Source organism: Carassius auratus, chromosome 27 (assembly GCF_003368295.1).
Source record: "Carassius auratus strain Wakin chromosome 27, ASM336829v1, whole genome shotgun sequence".
Lineage (NCBI taxonomy): Eukaryota > Metazoa > Chordata > Actinopteri > Cypriniformes > Cyprinidae > Carassius > Carassius auratus.
Window position 1 is genome coordinate 23,239,453 of NC_039269.1, and position 26,040 is coordinate 23,265,492.

Below are 26,040 nucleotides of genomic sequence, written 5' to 3' on the forward strand. Positions count from 1 at the left end.
TGACTGCGTCGGACTGTAGATGAAAGATGAATCTCGATATGCATAATTTAAAAAAAAAATAATAATAAAAGATCTAATCATTTTTATTTTATTTAAATCAAATATACAATACGAATGCATCATGGTATATGGCAATTTACTATAACAAGGGCACAATGTCAGCATAAAATAGTGGAGGCAGTTTTTTTTTGGTGTGCATGTATGTTAAGGGGGTGAGGCATAGGATTTTAAATCTTGTTACACCTGGACATGTGCAAACACATATACACACCTTATCCTATTAGGGATATTGACTTTTTACTGGCCTCTCATATTTTGTAGGCATGAATGAGGATATGGTCCCCACAATGCAGATAAGTTGATTTGGTGGCGTGTAAGGCTCTGAAAGGCTTTGTGGTGAATGGGATTTTTTTTTTGGTATTGGAAATTAGATGTATTAAGGTTTTAGTGTGGTTTTAAGGGTCAAATATGCATGCATCTTTTATCAGTATGAGATATAATTATTATAACAAATGTGACATATTAATACTTAAGTCAATCAGTTTATTCCAGGAATAACGTTGGATTATTTACATGACATATATATTTGATAACTAATATAGTTATCTTTATAGTTATCATTCTTGGTGTGAACGTGCCTTTAAACAACATGAAATATTCTTATCAGGATTTGATCACTCCACATCTCTGAGAAATTATATATAAAATAATTTCTTTGTCATAATATAAATACAGAAAAAAACAAACTCATTTTCTTTACTAAAACACAGGGATTTTTAATAAGGCGCAACAAGGCAGCCAAATTGGACTGATTTTCATGCTTACATGAGAGAGACAAAAAGTTTGTCACTAAAGAAAGAAATGTTTCTTTAAATAAACTTAGTTTGTCATTAGTTCGGTCTTTCACTGTCTTCATAATTTCTGATGGGAGGTTTGAATGTCTTGGCATTATAAACCCAAACGGTATCAATCCCCTCTCCAGCGACATCATCAGGAGTCCAAGTGGGAAATGGAAAGCGGCAAGCCACTACTTTGGCTGAACTCTGGAGCTCTGTTTGGAGCTTGACTTCAAGCTGCTCCATCTGTGAAGAAAACAACCGAGTCTGTCAGATTGTAAAAATATTTTATGTACAGGTGTATGTATGTATATATAAAATGAGTCTGAAGATTTTACCATTTGAGGAACACCAAAGATGACCACATTGGAGTACTCTGAAAAACTGACCTATGAAAGAAAGACAATTAATAATACTTTAAACACATGCGGAATGATTACATACAGACTGTATTGATCTGTAAACACATAATAATTTAGATAATAATATAATGGAAGATGCACATTTAGATTATGATTGACCTGTCCTCACCTTCCAAAGGTCAGAAATATAAAAAGAAGTGTTGTGATGAACACCTTCCCTCCAGGCTTTGAATCGGGAGTACCAGACCAGCCAGGGGTTCAGCTCGAAGCCAACTGCCTTGAAACCACTTTTTGCTGCAGCGATAACCTAGACCAAACCAGAAACACAGAGGAACAAGACTATTAACAAACTGTGCTCATCTAACATCAATAATGTTGTACAGATGTGGCATAGCAATGCTGATATGCCACAGTGTTGAATGATTTTTATTCATATACTATGACATTTACATGGTACTGTGTGTTAGCCCAAAAGAGGTTGCTTTACTTAAAACATTCTTATGAAATATAACAAAACGTTCTTATGAAGGTATGATCCCTTTTTTTTTATCTCTGAGAACATTCATAAAAGCCTTTTCTTCGTCATATAATAAAAATGCAAATAAATAAACAAACGCATACATAAAATTATTGTATTCTTTAGTAAAACAAATGGATATATGAAAAAAAGGAAATAACTCACTATACGTCCATCTCCGCTGCCGATATCCACCAGAGAACCAGATCTAGTTTTCAAAACCTTAAGAACGTTTTCAATTTGAGTCCTAGTTGCAGGAACAAACGGGAGACAAACTTTCCTCAAAGCTGGTGCTATAAACGGTCCGGTCACTGCGTACAGAGCCACCAATGACCCTCCGACCACACAAGTAGCAAAAATACCGAGTCGTTTTTTAAAAGAACCGTCACCAGCTGAACCCTGCTTATGAGTCTCTGTGGAGTGATTTGATTCTATGCCAAATTCAGACATCCTAAATGAATTTAGAGGCACTCATTAACTGACCTCCTACCCAATGACAGCACGCAGCTTCTGAAAGATTCGCAATTAAAATAGATCAGATATGCAACTAATGAGAAAAAACATTTAAATAGATCAACGGCATAGTCATGTCAACATACAGACAACTATACTGTCTACACATTCTATAGATAAATTATAAGACAACCACAGAACGTTTACATTATTTCACGAGACGAGAATCGGTGCACCTCATTTGTTTTGTCCGACGAGTCGAAAGACTGAAGCGTCATTAGTTCCGCTCTCTTTATCTTTTTTACAGATAATATTAGTTCATGGGATGATAAAAATGAATTGAAGAAACCTAACGAATTGTGGGTTCGAGGGTTATAACCTGTTAATTAATTGTCCTTTTATATGTTTTTATTTTTTCATTAGTAGTGAAAGTTTATCCAATGCAATTACTTTAATATACCAGAGGGAGGCACTATTACGCGGATGTACTCACAAACCCAAATGTGTGCGCTTATTACTCATCTCTGACTGCTGTTTTTCAGCTTTAAATGACAGATGTAATGAAAACAGTACGTTTGTAGTATTAAATCAATGATTGAATGTTATTATGACGAGGTTGGCAATTTTAGAAATGTTCACATGCCTACAACCACTCTAAAATATTATCAATAAGCAAGGAGGATGCAATCCAATGGAAAGGCACATTTTTAAAAGATCGTTTTTGTTCTACATGGCATTTTATAGTAAAAATGCAATAAAACGAGACATCATAACAACGTGTTTGTAATTTTATCAGTAATATGTGATATGAGAATGAAAACTGAAGCATTCGGGTAACAAAGTATAAAAGAAGCACAAATGAACTCACATAAGCATAAAAGCAATGAAAATACAAAGAAATTAAGTCATAAGTAAAGCACAATGAAATTAAACCACACAGCTCAAGGAAAGAGAGAAGCCTGTCCCACATTACAAAACACAAACGTGAAAATAGCCTTAGCATTTATGACATGTTTTTATGTAATGTTTTAAATAATACCCACACCAAAACAGCATGAATCAAAATATTTACATCAAACATATGGAACGTGTCCTAATATCATTTCTCAATATTAGGATGAAAACAGAAGTGCATAACAGTCATCAAATGATATGGACTAGACAGCTTTGGACTAGTCATATACAAAACAGGAAAAGAAAACTGGCAGGAATATAGTTTTATAGTTCACAAATCCTATTAATGCACCCATTTTTTTGATCCATAATCCTTTATGGATACAAAACGGTGAAAATGACAATTTTGACTGTCAACGAACATAATAAACAAGTGCATAACTGTTACAAATAAAACGGACACAAAGAGGACAATAAAGAAATCTATCCAAAAGCTGGGCTGACGTGCATGGAAAACCATTAGAAGTCATTGGATATTGACCGATGCACAGTTCTGTCCACTGCAGCTCGCCCACGGCTGGTGGTGGGCCCATCATAAAGTTCATCATCCAGGTCGCACTCTTCAGCCCCATCATGCGAGTAGCTGTGCTTCATCACTAGGATATTCCTGCGGCCAGTAGGTGTAGCTTGCAAAGGAAATGGAGGTTGTATGGTTGGCTCCATGTCTGAGAGAATGGCTGCACTATCTCGCAGGCTGAGATCGCTGCGGCTGCCTCGAGTGCTGGACACCTGGGAGCCACAGTGGTGGCCGTGGATGCATTTGGACGAGGTACGCTGCAGTTTGGGGAAGTCTTCAGGTAAAACATCACCGTCGCATGAGGTTGCTTGCCGTAACGTGCACAGCTCGTATTCTGGTGGTTCAAAGGCCTCGTGCAGCAATGCAGGGTCGAATTCATCTCTGCGGATGATGTACTTCTTCCGTGGCTGTTTTATTTGAATTATTATTGAGACGGTGAGCAGGATAATCACCACTCCACAGGTCACGCCTATAATGGTCACATTAGTGTGGTCGAGACTGTCCAGGATAGTGGCTTTTCTTTTCTCTGTGGAAAAAGGAGCATATAGAGTGTATGTGGCACACTTTTTAAATTAAAACCCTACTGTTTCAAAGCTTGCCAATACTGCATTTATTTGATGAAAAATACAGTACATATTATGGAATATTATAATAACTTACAATAACTGTTTTCTATTTGAATGCATTTTAAAATGTAATTTATTTCTGTGATGGCTAAGCTGAATTTTCATCAGTCATAACTCCAGTCTTCAGTGTCACATGACCCTTCAGAAAGCATTCTTACATGACAACTATACTCAAGGAACATTTATTTTTAATATCAATGTAGAAAGCAGTTGTGCTGCTTAATATTTTTTATAGACTCCCTAACAAAATAGAAATCTTTTGTATCCTTATAAATCTTTATCTTGATCAAATGAATGTATCCTTGTTGAAAAATAAGTATATAATCAATTATGCAAAAGTACAAAAGTAATAAGACTGAATAAAAAGGACTTCTTAAAAAAAAATGTGAACAGCAGTTTACATGCACATAAGTGTCTCTTGTCATTTACCTATACAGCTTTATTTTCTTCTGTGGAACGCACAAAAAAAGGATATTTTGAAAAATATCTGTTTCTGTGTCCATTCAATAAAAGTAATTTGGGGTGTAACTGGATGGACAAAAACACAGATACTGTTTTTTTTTTATTTTTATTTTTTTATGTCCTTCTTTAAAGTGTTCCACATAAGAACGAAAATCAAACAGGTTTGTAATGACTCGAGGTGAATAAATGGTGACAGCATAAATACTTTTAAATACCATTATTTTCTTTTAATATTTCATTTTTAAACATGTGACTATTTACCTTTGCAACCATTCTCGTCCCAAGGATAGACACAGTTTTGGATACCATTGCACACCAATGTGTGGTTAATACACATGTTACCATGACAGAAGAATGAGTCTCCTTCACACGGAGCTGAAGAGCAGAGGAAAATGATAATAATTATAGAAGAAACCACATGAGACACTACCATATCAGGCAGCTAAAACAACTGAAATGACTAATAATGTGTTGGTCCAAATATGCAGTTAAAATAAGAGGTAAATCACGAAAGAAATCTATACAGTATGTGCTATTGAAATGTGTTAAGATGGAATGACTCACGCTCGTGGAAGGTGGTGAAGAGGATACGGAACCGGCTCCTGCGGCTGGTCTCATCGGCCCACATGCGAATCACACCTAGTGAAGTCAGTAGCATCACGTCGTTGGCCACCGTGCTGCAGAATTTATTCTTTAGGTGTTCCACCGAGCTGCTCCCATCATACACCGCCACAAAGTTACGCTTGCACTCGTTTGAGTTCTGCATTTCATAATCCAGGAAACGCAAATAGATCTGTACAAGAAAAGACACATTTAAATCAGTGTTCTTAGGAGATCTTTTCAAGGTCCTCCTTACACAGTGGAAAGTAACAAGATCCGTCCTAGGCCACCACGCTAGGCTTTCAATTGCATAAATAAAGAGTTTTACCTTCGATCCAGGAGGAGCTCTTATGTACCACCTGCAGTCTACAGCCTCTGTCTGCAACGCTTTGCCCTCTTTGGTAACCATTACTGACTCCACAATCCCCTCTGGCCCGCTCATCTCAAATTCACAAACTACAACATGAAAGCACAGTAATGTATCATTGTGAAGTGGTTTTATTATGCAGAGGGGATCAATTAAATCTAAAAAAAACACTTCACTCACTAGGAAGAGGTGGTTGAACTCCAAGGTCTTTGAAATCAGGATCTGTAAAACAGGCAGAGGAGAGCGAGTGATTAAGGATTTTATAAGGCTTTCATCTGTTTAGTTTACAAGGTCAAAGAGCCCACAAACACACTAATGATTTCATATTCACATATGTGACATAAAATATTGTGTAAATATCAAAACGGCTGGCTTGTTGCTGTTGAAAAGACAGATCCTTGTGCATTTAAAGGCTGGTATATTCCATGCTGTTCCCCATCAAAAAGCACTGGTTATCTAAAATGATCTTTCTGCAGAAGTTGGTTTAGAAAAGTGAGGACACCAGCATATACAAAAGAGTGTATATACAGTACACTACTGTCTAAATGTTTGGAGTCAGTACAACTTTTATCACGGAAGCACACATTAAGCTGATCAAAACATGACAGTAAAGACATTTATGATGTGAAAAATGTATTTAAAATAAATGCTGTTCTCCTGAACTTTCTATTCATCAAAGAATCTTGAAAAAAAAATGGATCATGCTTCCACAAAAATATTCAGCGGCACAACTATTTTCAGCTTTGATAATAATTGAAAATGTTTTGTGAGCAACACATCTGCATATTAGAATGATATCTGAAGGATTGTATGACACTGAAGACGTGTAATGATGCTTTTCCATCACAGGAAGAAATTACATTTTAAAATATATTGAAATAGAAAACAGTTATTTTAAGTTACAGAGATATTTCAATATTTTTTTGTAATGAATAAAAAAACAGACTTTTGTCAAAACATTAAAAAGTATTACTGACCCCAAACCTCTGAACAGTACTGTAGACTGCATTATTTCTTCCTAAGAACATAGGAAATAAAAACAGATGGAAATTTATTCGATTGATGGCATTAAAGACAAACACAGACACATGGGTGCCTTTTGTCCCTGACCTTGAGGAACTTCTGACCCGGCTCACGATCATTTATTTTCTTTAACCATAATAACTGAAACACATAGGATTAGTGAACGCGAATGATGTCCTGAGGCTTGAGTCATGATTGTACGTGGATTAATAATCCCTTCACCAGCCTCACACAGATTAGACTGTCCAGTGTGACAGGAATCAAAGTAATAAGATGTAGGTGTGTTTACAGGAGCCTGTTTGAATTTCTTTTATTTATGCACAGTTTTTCAGGCTTAAACAGGTAACAGTTCATCATGTCTATCTAGATCCAATTTATAATTTCCCCCCAAAAAAAAAAAAATCACCAGGATATTTCAGAGTCTTTAGGGTTTCAATCTAAAACCATTCAGGGATTCACAGTAATCCTCTCGTGTTTTCTTACCTCTGGTACAGCTTGGCTAAGATTATTCTTTATGCTGATGTAACAGGGTGCATGGATGTAGGTCTCTAGCAAATCTCTGATTTATGATGTCGAGAATCATATTTTACAGTATTTTATATACATAACAGAAAAAAAACCTGGATTGGAATGCCTAGCACAGCCTAAAAAAAAAAATATTGAATATAAAAAAATATTTTATTATATTCATTCATTACATCTCTTGTTAGTTACAAATGGAATTTTTAAAAGATGTTAATATTTTTAGTTATTGTTTGAATAAAATTAATTAAATAATGTGTAGACATTCAATCAGTGATGTATGTATTTTGCGTACAGGGTTGTCAATTCACAGGACAGATATATGATTGCTGGTCCTCTCCTCTTATGACCCTGCTTCATTACCAAAATCTGAAGACTGGATTTAGCTTTGAGAGGAGATTAGCACTGCTGTTCAGTGTTTATTAGGCAGCGGTAATGAACACTGGTGTAATCAAAATTTAAGTAACATCACGTAATCAGAACATCAGCCTACTTTAGAATAGACAGACATCGCATCTGTCTTAAACCACAGTTGATTAGTCCAAAAAAAAAAAAAAAAACACTCACTTCAGTTTTCTCTTAGGCTATTCATTGAATGATGTAAATATGGATTCAAAAATAGATTGACAAAAGACCCTTTGCAACCCAATAATGCATAAAGCAAATTATTTTGGCCATTCCATAGATTTGCAATAGGATTTAGCAAAGCTGAAGTAGGGGGACAGAGCTCAGGACATGGAGCAGACCGAATGTGCTCCTCTGAAGACAAGCTTTCATTAACTGGGATCAGAGACATCACAAACCTCCCCCACTCAGCTGCTGCATGTGTGCCTGCACTACAAATGCAGGGCCATCTGACCTGAGCACAGAACACAGCATTTACCAAAACACGGAGGATCTTGCTAAGATTAAACCAACTGTACTGGATCAATATTATAACTATACATTTTGTTTCCAAATAAATACAGTGGAGTTTAAAAATTTGAGACCACACAATCTGCTGTTTAAACCTGTTACAAAAAACTTCAAGACGTAAGGTGAATAAGACACATTTTAGATTCTGCATCCAGGTCACTTCACACAGATTGGTTGGACAATCAGATACTCTTCCACTGAAGGACAAGTCCCTCAAAGCATGCTGGACATGATCATCAGGTTTTGCATAAACTTGCATAAAGAAACTGATAAATACTTGGTGGTGAGTACAAAAAGAAGGCATATACCGTTGACAAAAACACAACTCTTACCTTGGGTGAAATTGTACCAAGCTGAAAATCCAGTGGCTTCTAGTTCACCATCTGCCACAAATTTTATCCAAAGGTATCGTCCACTGGACCTAACATAGGTCGGGCTCTCTTGTCCACAGTAGCGGCCAATAATAGGAGAAAAGCTGAAGGGGCCATCCCTGACTTCAATGTGGTCAAACTTACACTCCCACGATGGCTCAATAGCATACTTTTCATCAAAATACAGGTCAATGCATTGCCTTGGAGAAGCTATGACAATTAAAACCTCTAGTTAGATATGCAGATGTTACTCATTAAAAATTGTCAAAATGGTAGATCGCTAACCTTCAATTATGTATATGCATTCTCGGTCAGGAGGATATTTTTCAGGATAGTTAGGAGATGTGAAAAGCCCTCCATCAGGTTCTTTGACCCAAGCACCACACAACCCTGCCGGCGTCACACCTGAGTTGTTTTTAACTGAAGAGACAAAGTATTTGTTTTATAAAAGATCCATCTTCAATCAAATCAGTACTACTTTTGCATGCGATCACAATGATCTTCTTGCTTAGAAGATAATTGTTAATTAGAGACAATTACCTATAGCTCTCTTTGGTGGTCCTGTTGGTGCTCCAGAAAATCCAAGACTGACCAGACTTGCAACAACTGCAAAATTTATACTGTATGTTTATACAGTTCTTAAACGTGACCCTGGACTACGAAACCAGTCTTAAATAATTTTTTATTGTATGCCAAAAATTAAGTAAAGATCATGGTCTATGAAGATATTTTGTACATTTCCTACCATAGACATTTCCAAACTTAATTTTGCATTAGTAATATGCATTGCTAATGACTTAATTTGGACAATTTTAAAAGTGATTTTCTCAATATATATATTTTTTTTTTTTGCACCCTCAGATTCCAGATATTCAAATAGTTGTATCTCTGCCTGATATTGTCCAATCCTAACAAACCATACATAACACACACACATACAAAGCTTTGTTTAGTTTTCAGATTATGTATAAATCTCTATTTCAAAAAATTGACCCTTATGACTGGTTTTGTGGTCCAGGGTCATGTTAAAGATAACTCCAATGTACAGTAGTATACTCTGTATATTGTGTTCATAATTATCTATCTATCTATAATTTATGCAGCTTTATCACCACTATTACAAGTGCATGTTTACATGTTTTGTTGTTACACTATAGTGTGGAATCATGTATGTATTCGTTCTCAAGAGGTTACTCGTTAATGACAATACAATTAAATATTATATTTATGTTCGTGTCCATTAGCTCGCGCAATATTATATTTACTCACCAACAAGCAGTTTCACCCGGAGCACCATGATTCTCCCCGAGGGTTTCAACTTTGAATTCCATGAAATGATAATGGAAGTGGCGAAGCGAAGGACGAAACTAGGATAAAATATAACTATGATATAAAGCAGTGCGTCGTTAGAACAAGCAGCTTAAAGAACGCGATCCAAATTGTGTGATATTCGTCGCACAAATTGTTGCCGTTATTCCCAGAACTCAGGGTGTAGTTGAAGACTTGTTTGACGGAACAGGTTGAACACATGTGCGTAATCCGCCACATCCGTGCACAGAAGACCTGTGGACGCGAAGAGTGGATTAACACGATCCCTTCATTCATATTTGGCCAGAATATTCTATATGCGATTCCCTGCCTCGGATGAAGTTTGTCCAGGTGATGTTAACCCATGGTTTGCTAAAGGGGTATGATTAAACTAGCCTACTTGAAAATGGGGAAAAAAATAAAACATTGTGAAAATTATTTTATTGATTTATTTTGTAGCAGACTACGTGTCAAAGAATATGATTACATCCAGTAAGAATAGGCCTAGTCTTTTTTTTTTTATTGTCAGCTGTACAGAATTTTTTTCCAGAGTTTTTTTTTTCTTGTGACCTTGGGAACAGAAGCCTATCAACTGACCACACAGCCTCTTTTTCATTCTCAATAGTGGCTTTTACCTCGTAAGGTTTTCTTTATTGTGAATTCCTTTATTAAGGTCTTTATTGTGATACCCAAGTAACTTAAAAATAATTTTAGGCTCACAATCACAATTTTCAACTCCAAAATCACTTATTATGTACTAGGCTACTAGTGTTTTGTCAGTAGATGTATGGTCTGATAACAATATTATCAATAAAAGTAGACCTATAAAAGTTTGAAATTAACATGATCATTGGGCTTGCCACTTGTGTATTCTCACCCACCTTGTTCAGACAAAGCAAAGAAAATTCAATACTGATTTTGTCTGCATTTGACCTGATCAGTGTTTATGTCTATTAAGAAAAGAGACACACATGAAGAGAGATTCTGTCCTGTTACATCTGGACAAAAAATAACCTGCAAAAATATCCCCTTTTCTTTTGCGTTTCATTTTCCACTATTGCTGCATATTAGATGCAACTAACAAGAAGCCTGTGTTTAAACTAGAAACTAGAAGCATGGAAATGTGGAGGAAAAAATGAAAAATAAGATACTAATATGGTCCCAAATGCTTTCTGCTAAAATGGCATTCTCTGTGGGGCTTCTTTTCATCAGCATCTTGTTAAAACAAGAAACAAGAAAGAATGGATGCTGCATAACACAGGGAAATACTGCAAGATAACCAGCTTCAGTTAGCTAAAACTCTCATCTTTCAGCAAGACAGTGATCCAATTAGCACACTGTGTCAAAAGAACAACATTATTAATTGAAAAGGTATGGTACTATAAATGTGTGGTTGTCAGGTGTTGTTTCATTAATCAAAAAATCTGCAGTAAATCTGTAGCAAAGAATGGACTAATCACACTTGAACAGCAAGCAAAAGGTGGTGCATATTACCACAACAGACTTGAAGTTGTTACTTTAAGAAGTGACTCACAAAGTTTTACACTTACAGCTCAAACATATTTTAGTTTTTACATGGTTATGTGTGAACAAATCTGAATTCTGAAACAAAGGCATTGTTGTCATTTTGTGCCAGCTGTGCACATTCTATTATAGTTTCATAACTTTTAACCTAAAATCTTGATGTTGCTGAAAGAAAAAGCAAAACGACTTGAATAACGACATATTTACAGTTTGCTATTCGCTTACGTGTTGTGCATATTGTAGCCTATTTAATTAACAATTTTGCATGTGTGAATTAAAATTTAAAGTGATAATACTTCGCTAGTTTAAAGTCTTTTCATATAAAGTTGATTTAATATATTTTCACAACCACTGGATGGTGCAATAGCACATCATATTAGTTTTTGAAACACCAACACCAAACAATGGAATGTCACCAGAACATCAATTTACATTAAAATTAAGTTTCCATTAATAAATGCTGAGCAGAAGTTTCAATGAGTATAAAGTATAATAAGTACTTAACAGTATACTGAATACAGTAGTGATTTTAACTGGGTTTGTTGGAATATCCATTCAACGCATAAACCCTTCAAGTGACAGTCTATCCGTCCACAGTTTCGTAAGTATTTTGTTTGTCAAAGCATCGATTAGAGATACATTTATTCTTATTAATAGTCTTTTTATTTATTGTTTAGTTGTGATGCATAAATTTTGCATTTGAACTAGATTTTAGACGCAATGGAAACTTGGGCACATGGTAAAAATTCAGGGCGTTTTCAAATAATGCGTGCGCGCGGTGTATGTGGATGAGAGAGCGTGTGTGTGAGAGAGAGAAAGAGACGGAGAGAGAGAGAGAGAGAGAGAGAGAGCTGCTTTCCTCTTCACTGATCTCCAAAGATTGCTCGTTAGTAATATTTTGCTCAGAGGTCTTCCACAGTCATGTTGAGATCCAGGGAACCGGGATCTTTGGCCGTACTGGCCTCCACCCTTCTTCTGAGTTTCAGCGTTGCGTTTTCCCTCGGACAGAATGACACAGAGCCGGTAGTTTTGGAAGGAAAATGTTTAGTTGTGTGTGACTCGAACCCGTCTGCCGAAGGAGGAGTGACCTCGTCGTTTGGGATATCTGTCCGAGCTGCTGGTGCTAAAGTGGCTTTCTCTGCGGTCAGAGGAACTAACCATGAACCATCAGAAATGAGTAACAAGTCCATGACAATCTACTTTGATCAGGTCAGACCTTGCTTTCACATTTGGGCAACGCGTATTTGTGCGTTAACTAGGCTTTAACACGTTTCCAAAACATACGTTAACTAAGTGAACAAACACCTTTTTGCAGGTACTAGTGAACATTGGAAATCATTTCGATCTTAAGGCGAGTGTATTTCAAGCTCCTCGGCGAGGCATTTACAGCTTCAGCTTTCACGTTGTGAAGGTCTACAACCGACAGACAATTCAGGTGAGTCTATTTTTTAACATTCAGGGGTTTTATACGAAACAAATTATAAACAACTGAAACTTAAATTGAATGGTTTGCCACTGAATCATAACAAAATGAAAAATTGCTTGAGTGCCTATATTATCTAGCCTAATAATGTATGTCTATAAGTATTGAAAATCATTTGACAGTACCACTCATTATTTAACTTAGTTAATAATGAATATACAGTATAATAAGATTTATTAAGACTATTAGACATTCTTTGTATTCCAACTGTAACCTTATCAGTAAGATTTTAATTACACTGTAAAGTATCATTCTGGCAAAAAAATTAATTGAGATATGTTACCTATACCATTTAGGATAGATATTTGTGTGTGTGTGTGTGTGTGTGTGTGTGTGTGTGTGTGTACTGTATACATTAAATTACCACTTTCAAAGCTGAAATAGATACCAATTTTGATAACTAAGAAATAATCAAATTGAATCATCATTAGCTAGTTACAAAAGAATATGAATATGTGAACAACAGATCACTGTATAATAAATCGGAAAAAAATATGACCTCCTTAACAGTAAAACAGAATAGTTTTTCACTAATAGAACAGTGACTAGTACCACTTTTTTATATTCAAGTATGTATAATACTAGTTACTAATTGAATTGATGCTAGTCACCATATCAGAATAAGGACTATCTAACAAGTGTTAGCAGTTAAAAGTGAAATGGAATTGATATTCATCACCATTAATTATAAGCAATTAAAAATGTATGTTAAAACGGATAGTGCAGTTGTTATGTGTGTGATCACATCTTGTGTTTCATTGTCATTAGGTCAACCTGATGCATAATGAATACCCAATCATATCTGCATTTGCCGGTGATCAAGATGTGACCCGAGAGGCAGCAAGTAACGGCGTTCTGCTTCACCTGGAGCGTGAAGACAGACTCTATCTCAAACTGGAGAGAGGGAACCTCATGGGCGGGTGGAAGTACTCCACATTCTCTGGCTTTCTTGTTTTCCCTCTCTAATTGAATAGAGCCCATTTTAAATGGTCCAGACTGAAGACCAAGGGACATTTCCATATCTGCTTTTAAAAATGAAGGTAGCAAAGAGAACATGGAATACGTTAGTTTATTTTATTTATTCTTAGGATCTGAAGAAATGTATGTATGTATGTATGTATGTATGTGCGTATATGTATGTATGCATTTAATTATTTGTGAGATTCAAAAGGAAGTAGGACAGTGACAATATTTGGACTAACTGATGTCTGGATATTGCTTTAGGAAAGAGTGGTTTGTTATTGTCAGTGATATTTTTGCATTCAGAAGCATATTTTGCACGAAATGTGTTTTGTTATGTGCTTGTCTTTTTATTGTTTTGTATAGCCCTTTTAAATCTGATGTTCAGTAGTAGCGTAATAAGTACAAAAAACAGTAACTTCTGTTTGATCGTTGATTCTTTTGGCTTAATGCATAGGCAGGCAATGATATCTTGCATTTTTATATTACTTGAATGTAAATATACTCATGTCATAAACACAAGGAATGTATTTAAAAACTCTTTTAGGGCTCAAATGTTTTATTTTGCAAGAAGGGTATATAAAGTCTTAAAGGCTTTCATCATTTACTCACCCTCATGTTGTTCCAAACCTTAATGAATTTCTTTCTTCTGTTAAACACAAAATAAGATATTTTGAAGAATACTGAAGAATCTTGGCAACCAAACAGTTGCTGGTAGCCACTGACAAAGTATGAGAAAAAAATACTATGGAAGTCAAAGGCTACCAGCAATCATTTCATTTTTGGGTGGGTCGCAAAATAGATTGAAAGAAGAGAAGAACTCAACGCTGTCCGTGGTGCTGAACAACAGCTGTCCAGTGGAAATCTTGTCAAGCACCCATATGAATGATTATTAAATGCTTACATCAAAACAAGCAGTGCAACAGTTATCAGTCACATTTGTTTTGGATAAATGTCACCCACAGTTGAGTACAGCATAGACCTTCAGTACTTAAACTTCATCTAGAGATCCACATGGGGATTTTATTACTTTAAAAGTTGTATTTGAGAGTAATTATGTAACAAGAGTGTAAACATATATAATATTCAAATACATCTGATTAAGTCTCTCAACGGGGGCAGTTTTAGGAAGGATGAAAGTAACATCCGCCTACAGAGTTCAATATGTGCAAAAACTGGCAAGATATAGACACCATGCAGACTTGTTGTCTCTCCATTTAGGGCAGGGCAGTGTGTTTCAAGATGCTGTCTTACACAATACTGAACTTTAAAGATTTAACATTTATAGCTTTATATATTTTTCAAAGCATGGCTGGGAAACAGGATGGAAATTAGGTAATTTATTACCATGGGCACAATTAAAAACTGTGAAGACAGCAATATTTGGAGGTGAAATGCAAATGTGCTGAGGTATGAGAACGATGTGGGTGTTAAGTGTTAAACAGTGAAATATTCCTTCCAAGAGTAGAGCTTAAAAAGACGCTAGCACATATTTTCACTCGTCAAGACATAGTGCGAGTTATTTCAGGGTGTAACCAGTCATTATGTTAGATAATATTGTGCGATTTTATTTGATGCTTTACCACATATTCAGACCATGAATTTTAAAAAAGGTATTTAAAAAAATAAAATACAAAAATCTCGTTTCGCCACTAGATCATCTTCCTGTCATTTGAGTTGGCTTGGAAGTAAACATTGGCCAAAGGCAAAAAGCTGTCTCTTGCCTGTTTCTGACCTTTCTTTTTCATAAAGATGATTAAGAATGAAAACATGACTCAACAGCACATGTCGCTGCTAGGTCACTAAACATGACAGAAAATGTTTCTTTGCATAATTCTTTCATTTGTCCTTTAAAAACATAAATCTTGTTGTTAAAGTATAACAAACTCTTACTTTTGATATAAATAAAGTGAGAGCTACACAAATGCTTTCATCATTAGCAATATTTATCCTGCTCATGTATATGGTCTCACCCCCAACACTCATGATTTAATCATTGTAATTTCTACGCTGAAGTGTCATGATATCATAGACTTTACTTGTGGCTTGTACTATTGGGTGCTCGTGATTTAAACTGGCTTATAAGGGATCTGCCTGCTGGCAGTCTTTTATATCTCATTCATATGAAAAACGTGAGGCAAGGTCAGTCTACTTTATCATTAAATTGTTCATGCTATCATACTACACATATGCCCAATTACGTGAACCAGAGCTGAGAAATTAAAGTAATGGAACAATGGGAATTATGTTGTGACTTTAAAATGTTCAGTAAATCAAAACTATTTTAGTTTGTTCAAAGCAGCCACCCTTTGTCTAGATTATAGCTCTGGGCTTCTATCATTCATTTCCCCAAGGTGCATCCTGGGATTCTTTTTAAGCATTTGGCCTGGTAAGATAGACACTTGTTGGCTGTTGCTTCATCACAATCCTGTCCAATTCCATTTTAATTATTTTATTTTTTATTTGTTTAGTTTAAAAAAAAAAAATCATATGTGGGCCAAATTTATCTTCTAAAGCAATTCATTTACAAAGCATACAATTATAAAGCCTTGAAATAAAACTTTTAAGATCATAAAATAGAAATCCAAACTTTTGACTGTAAAGCTCTCTGAATATATAACTGTTTCTGTGTTTTTGAAAGAAGCCTCTTATGCTCACCAAGGCTGCATTTGTTTAAGAAAAATACAGTTAAAAGGGCAATATTGTGAAATGCTATTACAATTCTGAATAATTATTTTATGTTTTATTATATATATATATTTTAATATACCACTAGTGATGAAAAAGCTGAATTTTCAGCATCATTAAGTCTTGTCATATGATTCTTTAGAAATGCTTGATTAATTTTTTCAAAAATATATATTGTTAACCCCAAACATTTTCAGTGGTGCATAGTTGCTCAAAAGCTCTGTATTTACACGACATAAGCCTGATGAATCAGGATTAACTGTAGTTTTGTTTCCTGGTTTCTCTACGTTGATCTACTAAAATAGATTTGATCACGTGATATAGTGGCCAGAATCCAGCAGAGCAAGAAAATGAGACTGAGTTGTGTAAGTTTAGACATGAAAGGCTACAACTAGAGGAAAAGCCTGATGTGATAATGAGAGCTGCTGGGCTCCTATAGTCTGGCACATGTTTTTTACTTAATTTCTCCAATACCGAAATAGCTTTAATAACAAAATTCATGCGTGGGCTCATCCTAGAATGCTTCAGATCTTTGGCAGCAAGCATTATGCATTGAAGACATATCGTCCTATGAAGAAAATGCTGTTTCTGTGTGTATTTCCGCACTGTCAGGAATGATTTAATGACCGGATTCTACGCTTAACACCCCATTGACAAACACAACCTCATTTGTTATCTCAATTAAAGGTGTTACTTCTTTTATCTAGGGTGAGAAAACCTAAACGACCTGCTAAGCAAATGCAAATCGGTTTTCCAGCTCTCCTTTTGTCTCATCCTTTGCCGTCAACAGGAGCAGATTTCATGTTGCTGCATCTATATTTGGGCTGTAACATGTGTCCCCGTTCAGATGGTAAAGGCACAGCCTCCTCGTCTCTCCAGCATGAGTGCAACACGGGGCCTTTTGATGTCCGTACCCCTTGTGGGATGCATGCTGGGAGAGCCCGAGTGGCAAAGCACCGGTCCAATCTGTGACCCACTGACACATGGCATACGCAGCTCTGTAATCAGCCCAAGCGCTGCAGACTCACGCCAAGCTGCCCTTTACAGGCAAGAGGGACAGAAGCATCTCCAGAAGAACCCGCGGCCATCTCTGCCGGGCATTTAGCTGCATCAGGATATCAACTCTCAGCCTGCTGCTTCCTGTGCTGGGGCACACAGTTTAAATGAGATATGAGACAAACCTGGAGGGGAACAAATTAGTATGAGAAACTAGATATTGTCTTTCAATATGATTTTACTGCAAAGATGATGACAAAATGAAAATACAAAAATGCTTGTAAGAGGCATATATTGTGCTGATGGCACGATGCTTACAGTTATTGTAATTAAAGAATAATTAGTTGCTATAGGCTCCTCTGTGCCTCCATTACACCTGGAACACTACCATCAATCTTCATTACAGCATAACATAATACCGTACTAGCTCACTGAATAAGCACAGGACTGATCTTACAATGTTTCTCATGCAACCTTTGTTTTTATGCTTTGGCTTAATACTTAAAGCAGTGGACAATCATTCATTTATTTATGCTTTCATGTATCTTGAACAATTTTAAATAATGTAACATTTAAAACGTACATTTATTTAAAGGTAATTTTTTACATTTGTTAATAATTGTACAATACAACTTAAAAAAAATGTAATATCTTCACATGGGATTTTTAAAATGAGAATGATATTTTTATATGTGTATGTAAATTATGTATTTTTAATTTTATATTAATTATTAAACAACACACACACACACACACACACTGAAAGAAAGAGAGAATTAACATTTGGAAATAACTGTACAATGCAAATGTTAATAACTAATTATCTTCAAATGGGATTACATTTATATGTATTATGTTAATAAATATACATCACATGTAGGTTTTTAAAATAAAAATATTTAATCTTTTAATTATATTATAATATATATGATTTTATTATATTTATTTTTTGTATTACAAAAAAATAAGCAAACACCATACGTGTGCTGGTTTTGTTGAAAGCATATTGTAGACCAAACTGAGCCAATACTAACTATAAATTTTAACTTTAAATCCTCAAAACCTTTAGTATTAAATATTGTTCCGGTAAATGATATATCAGTGTGTATCCTTTCTTCCTTTTGCTCTGTCCCCAACTCATTTCTCACTTTATGGCCTCTGAACAGGTTGTTTGAATGCAATAGTTCACTTTGCATGCTGGCTCCATCGCAGACAATGGTTTATTCTGTCAAACTTGGCCAGAGCATATTGACATTACAGCATTTACTTTTCTGCATCTAAAGCGGTTTTTCGTAGCCCATCTGCTGTGATTTTCAGACTGCATAACAGAGTATGGCCGATCATAAAATTTATGTCCAATCTGTGGGAAAAGTTGGTCATAAATATTCCCTGGTTTAAAATGTGAAATGTGTGGGACAGCAACTCTGGGTAAGTAATGTCCAAGAATCAGTTGTAATATTAGGCTAAAAATTTTTTTTAATAGTCCTCAAAGGACCAGTTTGAACGATAGTACAATACAAACAAATAGTTTTTAGGGCAGTGTCAGGTATTCAAATAAAGTAAACATCGCCTCAGTAATTTAGTTATTTTGTCAAACCCTTCAGTTCAGAGAATCTTTAAACCTCACAACTGACTGCACAAGAGAGCAGTTTGAGCATTTGTCCTCTGTTCCTAGAGCCTCCAATTGTGTTGTAAGCTGTAGACCTTGATGCCAACTCTTATGAGAAGCTGTCTCTAAAGGATGTCAGTGGCTGTATGTAAATAATAAATAAGAGCATCTGCTGGTTCCTGTTATGTACCCTTTACTTACTTCTCATTAAGTCAGTAAGTCTGAGCGAAGAGCACGCGCCTCACTTCTAGTTATTGTCACATTGATGTGCACATGGTGCGCTGATGATGCTTTAATAATCCCATAATTTCAGTTTAGCCAACTGGTTTTTATATTAACATATATGGTATACATATGGTAACATTATTGTTACACAGATTTCTGGAATACTCATAATTGGCCAATCGTGTCATTCAGTGGTCAAACATTTCCTAGCATTCTTCATCATCCACTGTAAAATGATATCAGTCTGATATCAGTCTGCTCACCCGGAAACTGGCACTACTTTCAAGGCTCATATCATACTGCAGACTCATGCTCAGACTCATGCTCCATGTCGTACAAATGCTAAAAATAAGTAGCTGACTTATAAATTAATACCCCTTTAAAGTGTAGATACACTCTGTGCATTTCACAAGTTGTATATATTCATAATGAGCTAACAATAAACATGATATTTATGAAATAATAAACACTTTCAATGAACAACCACTTCAATTGTTCATTGTAAATTCATTCTTATGCTCTAATAAAGATGTGACAAAACTGTGATTACTCACCATCACCCTTAATATTGTTTTAGGCACTAATTATTCATGTTTATGTCTGAGTTTTGTTGTTTTATATTATTGTTATTGCAGTTAAGTATGTACTGGAGTTTTTTAGGAGAGACACTGCAGGCAAAAACATGTTTTTTCATGTACCAGTCAAGTTTGAGTTTTTGGGCTTTTTGGTTTTTCATAAAGTGTTTCTCCAGACTAGTGGAAAGAAAACATCCAAAAGACACTGTTAAGTGCTTTATCTATTTGTGTTAATAGATTTCAATTACAATACATATTTTTAAAGGCCGTTTCCTCAAAATGAGTTTTTTTTTTCTCCTACACTGAGCCATAAATCTCCACTTCAGTAGCACTTACACACACCAAACTTTACATTTTTACTCCCGTCTATATCCTGAAGGTTTTTTACAGAGGGATTTGTTCATATATAATTTGCTTGATTATATAAAACATTTTATTCCCAAATAAATTATAAAAATAGTGTCTTCTGTCTATTCTAAGCATTTACTGAATTATGGAGTGACAAAAATGAGATACCCAAAATTCTCTTTGCAGAAACTTTTGACTCTAATATGTCACAATAATTAAACAATTTTGAAATCGACATCATCCAGTGTTTAGATTTTTGTACTAGATATTTATGCAAACTAGTGCATATTTAATTAAATAATGACCCATTTGCGTATTTAAACCTAACATTTTTGTAAACTTATAACACAATTTATTTAATTTTTTTGCAATTACCAATGTAATCAATCAGCTGTAAGTAAAGCAATAACTATTAGTTATCTTTTACCCTATTCACCTGCAGTGTCTCGCCTGTTTTATATGTCCTTTAAATTACGATAACCTCTACTTGATTGTCAAACTTGAGGAAAAGGAAAGATCTCCTATGGATGAAACTCAGCAGGGGATACATTAAAGGTGACCTATCTTGAAAATCTGACTTTTCCAGGTTTTAAAGTGTTAGTCCACCCAAAAATGAAAATTAGCCCATAAATTACTTACCTTGAAGTCATCTTAGGTGTACTGGTATATGACTTTCTTCTTTCATATGAATCCAATCAGAGTTATTTAAAAAATGATCTTGTATTTTTCAAGCTGTTGCACTCCATCGGTCCTTGAGAAGTTTAATAAAAAGCTCATACATTAAAAAAAAAGTGTCTCACACGTATCTCGCTCTTCTGTAGCGAATCTATGCATTTTTTGTAAGAAAAATATCCAAATTCAAAACGTAATAATCTAGCTGTTGTAAAAAAGAAGCAGTTCTGGAAGGATGACGTATGAGGTCAATGCTGCACATGCTCCAGTGAGTCTCCTGAAAACCAATGTTTGTTAACAGGAGCAAAGGAAGCAAAGTTTCCTTACTTTAGCAAAGGAAAACCAGTCTCCTCTTGGCTTATATCAAAATCATCCAACATTCTTCTTTACAAATCCTAGTTTTGTACTTCTAATTAGTGACCGTTGTTTTGTTTTGATCTCTCTGCTGCGTTTCCGCGTGTGTCACTTCTGAGTGACTGCACAGCATCGACCTCCATATGTCATCCGCCAAGAGCGACTTCCGTGTAAAAAATTGAGCGAAGCTAGATTAAAGTGATTATTACATTTGGAATATGGATATTTTTCTTACAAAAATGCATAGAGTCACTGCAGGAGGCCTTTGTTCAACCCCGGGAGCCATGTGAGACACTTTTTTTTAATGGATGAGTTTTTATTAAACTTCTAAAGGACCAATGCAGTGCAACACCAGCTTATTGGCATCAAACACCTTGAAAGATCAAAGACAATTTTTTAAATAACTCCAAATGAATTAGTCTGAAAGAAGAAAGTGATATACACTTAGGATGACTTCAGGGTGAGTAATTTATGGCTTAATTTTCATTTTTGGCTGAACTAACCCGTTAAGTGCTAATCAGGTCCTAGTGCATCTACCAACCAAGTAAACGTGAAAAAAAATTAACCCAGTAACTTTGTTTTGGTAAGCCTTTTTCTGTATGCATCTGAGAAAACTAGCGCATCAGATTTCACTCCCTTGGTGATGTGGCAAAGGGATCTCATTACAATATTACCACCCCTTAATCTGTAAGCCTCCCAAAGGGTGCCATCATTTTGATTTTGCAAGCGACAAAGCTGTACCAGCTCTTATGCCATGTTTAAATTTTGAGCAAAACATGTTAACTTTTCTGCCTTTGGCTGCAAGTGGTGGACAGTAATGAAGTAGCTTTACTTCGTTACTGTACTTTTTTAAGTATCTGTACTTTACTGTAGTAGTTTTATTGAGTAACTTTTACTTTTAATTCACTACATTCCAAAGCATAAGATCATACTTTTCACTTCAATACATTACATAAAACATAAAGTTGACTCAAGAACGAACTGATTATTTTCAATTGATCTTTTAAATCGGTTCGCAAATTGCACCAAACAATTAATTCATGAATTAGAATGATACATGTGATGTCTGTTTTTATATTGTTTATCAACAGTATACATTTTTTGGATTAACTAGCAGAGTAGACGTATGAATGTTTATTCATAACCATACTGAAAATAAGTCAATATTGTTAGCTGATGTTAACTGTCTAGCTAACGAGTTTTCTGTTGCTAAGTTGAGGTAATTTTTAGATATAAAGTCCAAATATGTTTATTCAATCACCTAGATAGATTACATCTGGGGGAAAAAGAAAGGATGTGTTGTTCAGAACATGATAACTACAGTAATTATCAAAGTGGGAAGTGAACCCCTCTGGGGGCATTATTATTATTTTTTTCTTCCGAACTTAAAGGCGCAATATGTAATTTTTCTGCTTTAAAAAAAATAGCAGAAATCACTATATATGTTATATATATTATTTAGTTGTGTACTTAAATTATCCCGGCAGTTTCCACGAACTTTCAAATCCGGAGAAAATTATAGTTTAATTAGAAGACACGGCATGTTTCTTTATTTCCGTTTTGTCGCCTGTCTATGGCGTCATATAAACTTTGACCCCTTTAGTTTATCTAACTTCCTGCGGAACCGCCAAATACAAAGGAGAAGAGAAGCAAAGACGAGACGAAGAAGAAAAAGTAGTAGCTAGCCTTGATCGAGACTATTATATTTTATATTTATATTGTTTATATTCGTATTTATACTTCAATCAATAACTTAATTATGGATCATGATTATGCTTTGTCTGCACGTTCTGTGAAGCGCAAATTTACGGGTGAAATAAATGACCCGAGAAGGTTTTGGGACAAGATAAGAAACAAGACACGGTTAAATATTGGAGTCGCGTTTCCAAGATAGAGTTTCGTGACAAGCTGAAACTACAGAGAGATGCTTTACTCGCTTGCATTCTGATAAACAGGTATGCATCCATTCAGCTAACTGCATCTATCCGTATATTTTGTGAAACATTGATGTGTAAAACGCAGACGGACTAGCTCTCATGTATAGTATAATGTAAATCTACATTTGTTATATATCTAGTTGGATAAAGTAGCTTCAAATGCAGTTCACTATCTTGTTCGATATCATAGTATAGACCCTTTTAAAGTTGGTAAACGTTGGTGACGTATTTGTGTGGGCGGGGCTTAGCTGGAGGCAGAAAGATTCCCCTCAACACTTGAACAAACGGTAGCTAGCGAGTTTTCTTAGCTTGTTTTTTTAACAGTGGCTGGAGAAAATCTGAATATATCTGCTTTATCTGAATATTTAAGGTCACTCACTGTCCGGGACCGCGATAATTATTTGAAAAGTTAACTTTAACGGACGGAACCAGATTGGTCGACCCGTACACAATCACTCATTGGATGGACGATCTGACAGGATTAACGTTACCTCCGATTGAGTGGCCTGACATCTACACTTACCTGATAGAGAAACCGAGCGTGTAAAGTAAAGAGAAACTGAGGCCGTATAAATCCTTAGATTAAATAAAAACTGACATTACTGTAAAATTGTAAAATTGTAAAAATTTAAATATTTTCTAGAAATAAAAATTCCGAAGACTGCAAATTAATTATAAACTTTCTGTATTTATTATTTCTTACCATGTTCTTAAATTCCGGTCACAATTAATCACAACAATGTATATAAAATGTTCTCTGGTCGATTCTGGCAACCAACAACACAACAAGACGACATTTTAAGCTCCTTGAGTAGCCGACCATGTGTTGGTTTGTTTTGCCTCCAGCTAGCGCCGTGACGTACCTGTGACGTCCGCGCAAAAGGGGTCTATACTGTACGTTTAAGGCCTTATTCTTATGTACTATATAACTGTGATGTTCTGCAAAACAACAAACTTTAAAACACCTTTTCTTACTGGTGAAAATCAGATGTTCAACTCTGTTTTCTCTCAGGTAGATCGCAGTGTAAGCTTCATAGTGAACATTAGGCCTATTACATCACTCTCATTAACATAGTCCATCGACAACAAAAATATATCTTTACTCCATATAGTATTTTGGGAAAATCCCAGGTATTTTGAGCATTAGGATTTGAAAAAATTTATGTTATTATTATTTTTTTTTTAATGAAGTAGCATATAAAATTGCTAAATAAATCTGTCAGTACTTTTTTACTTAAGTACATAAATCTAGTACTTTTGTACTTTCATTCGATTAAAATAAACTTTTATTGGAGTAATATTTTATTATTTGTATCTGTACTTTTACTCAAGTACTTTATTTGTGTACTTCGTCCACCACTGTTGGCAGCACTGATGTTATTTATTTATTTACAGATCTAAAACCTTCACAGACATAACCGACTGTTTTTGTAACCCATGTGTGTTTTAACATGAACTTCTGTGTGAAATAGAACTTAGTTTACACAAATGCTGTGACAGCCGCTTTCTGTCCATGTGCTTAAACTAGTATGGTTTAAAACGCATGATTTCACCGCGATAAACATGATAATCAGAACCAACAGATGTTTTTAATTAGCAGGTCCGAGCCTTAATGACTCAGCTCTATTCTGGAAAAGGTGGAGGGGAGCAGCAGCTCATTTGCATTTAAAGAGACAGACCTGAAAAACAGCGTTTCTGCTTCCAATCAAAATAGGCATTTTCAAAATGATGTAATAAATGATCTGTGGGATATTTTGAGCTGAAACTTTACAGACACATTTGGGGGACACCAGAGACTTATATTACATAATGTAAAAATGGGCATAATATGTCACCTTTAAATTAATGAGACCACACATTTATTCTTGCCTAGAAGTGTGAATCTAAAACACCTTCAAAAGTGGCAGCACCAAAAAAAAATGTCTTTTTATAAAGCAGGATATGTTTATAATTTTTATTTTTATATACCATGGCTGCTGTTGAATGCTCGATTCAGACTGATTGACTAGTATTCTATGATGTGCAATTATTTTCCAATAAACACACAGCTGTTAAGTAGTTCCAGTCTGTCGACCTCTTTACAGTTACATGTCAGTTTTTCAATTTATTTATTTCAAAGTGCCTACAAGTTATGAACCTAAACTTACAGTGACAATGACTATCAAAAAAAAAAAAAAAGCTGAAAAGCTTTTTGCAGCTGAAAAATTACATGACATTATAGCACAGTGGTAATTTAGCTATTTTTGAAGCTGTTAAACTTATGGTTTCGCAAGTCAAGATGCTACTGCTGAACACATTTGGGAGATGCGTTTTAAGGACAAAAATCTAACAAACATCTTGAAAAACATTGTTACCATGGTTCATGCAGAATAATTGACTCTAGTCCATTGAATTATTGAATAATAATGCACACCCGATTCCTTACTTATTGGTCCTTTGGGCCCTTTAAATGTATTTTAGCCTGCTGAGCTTCATATCAGCATCATTTTGATGTATTAATACACTTCAACACCTCTGATTCAGTCTCATTAAGTGCATAAAGAGCTAAAATCAAACCTGTAAGAAATCAAAATGGCATATGCAGCCTTACAGTGGGTCTCTCTACTAGAGACCTGCAGAGTTGAGCTTTTTGTCACATTGACGCTGTCTTTATCTGTGAGCCATGCCATCTGTCAGAAACCCCAGAAGACCTCTTTCTGAGCACACCATGTGTCTCCACATAAAAGGGTGGCTTAAACAAACAGTACTGCGCAGCACCATACCTCACTCGCTTGAAGATTCATTATTCTATAAGATTACCCTGAAGGCATTTCCAGATGTGGCTTTATATATATCC

The 26,040-nt window shown here is 35.3% G+C and overlaps 3 protein-coding genes across 3 annotated transcripts; 1 reads left to right on the top strand and 2 right to left on the bottom strand.

Moving 5' to 3' along the window:
• Window positions 1-69: 69 nt before the first annotated feature.
• Window positions 70-2,417, bottom strand: LOC113045966 (protein N-lysine methyltransferase FAM173B-like). The gene is made up of 4 exons (XM_026206763.1): window positions 1,881-2,417; window positions 1,368-1,505; window positions 1,175-1,225; window positions 70-1,082 (listed from the first exon to the last, which is right to left on the bottom strand). The coding sequence occupies exons 1-4, from the start codon at window positions 2,163-2,165 to the stop codon at window positions 891-893; spliced, it is 666 nt and encodes a 221-aa protein (XP_026062548.1). The 5' UTR covers window positions 2,166-2,417; the 3' UTR covers window positions 70-890.
• Window positions 2,418-3,266: 849 nt separating this feature from the next.
• Window positions 3,267-9,870, bottom strand: LOC113046425 (neuropilin and tolloid-like protein 1). The gene is made up of 9 exons (XM_026207281.1): window positions 9,795-9,870; window positions 9,066-9,131; window positions 8,811-8,945; window positions 8,487-8,735; window positions 5,875-5,916; window positions 5,656-5,783; window positions 5,292-5,520; window positions 4,989-5,102; window positions 3,267-4,165 (listed from the first exon to the last, which is right to left on the bottom strand). The coding sequence occupies exons 1-9, from the start codon at window positions 9,820-9,822 to the stop codon at window positions 3,582-3,584; spliced, it is 1,575 nt and encodes a 524-aa protein (XP_026063066.1). The 5' UTR covers window positions 9,823-9,870; the 3' UTR covers window positions 3,267-3,581.
• Window positions 9,871-12,181: 2,311 nt separating this feature from the next.
• LOC113046426 (cerebellin-2-like) lies at window positions 12,182-14,341 on the top strand. Its single transcript, XM_026207282.1, has 3 exons — window positions 12,182-12,566; window positions 12,673-12,792; window positions 13,609-14,341. Exons 1-3 carry the CDS (start codon window positions 12,279-12,281, stop codon window positions 13,804-13,806), a joined length of 606 nt encoding a protein of 201 aa, XP_026063067.1. The 5' UTR covers window positions 12,182-12,278; the 3' UTR covers window positions 13,807-14,341.
• Window positions 14,342-26,040: the final 11,699 nt, after the last annotated feature.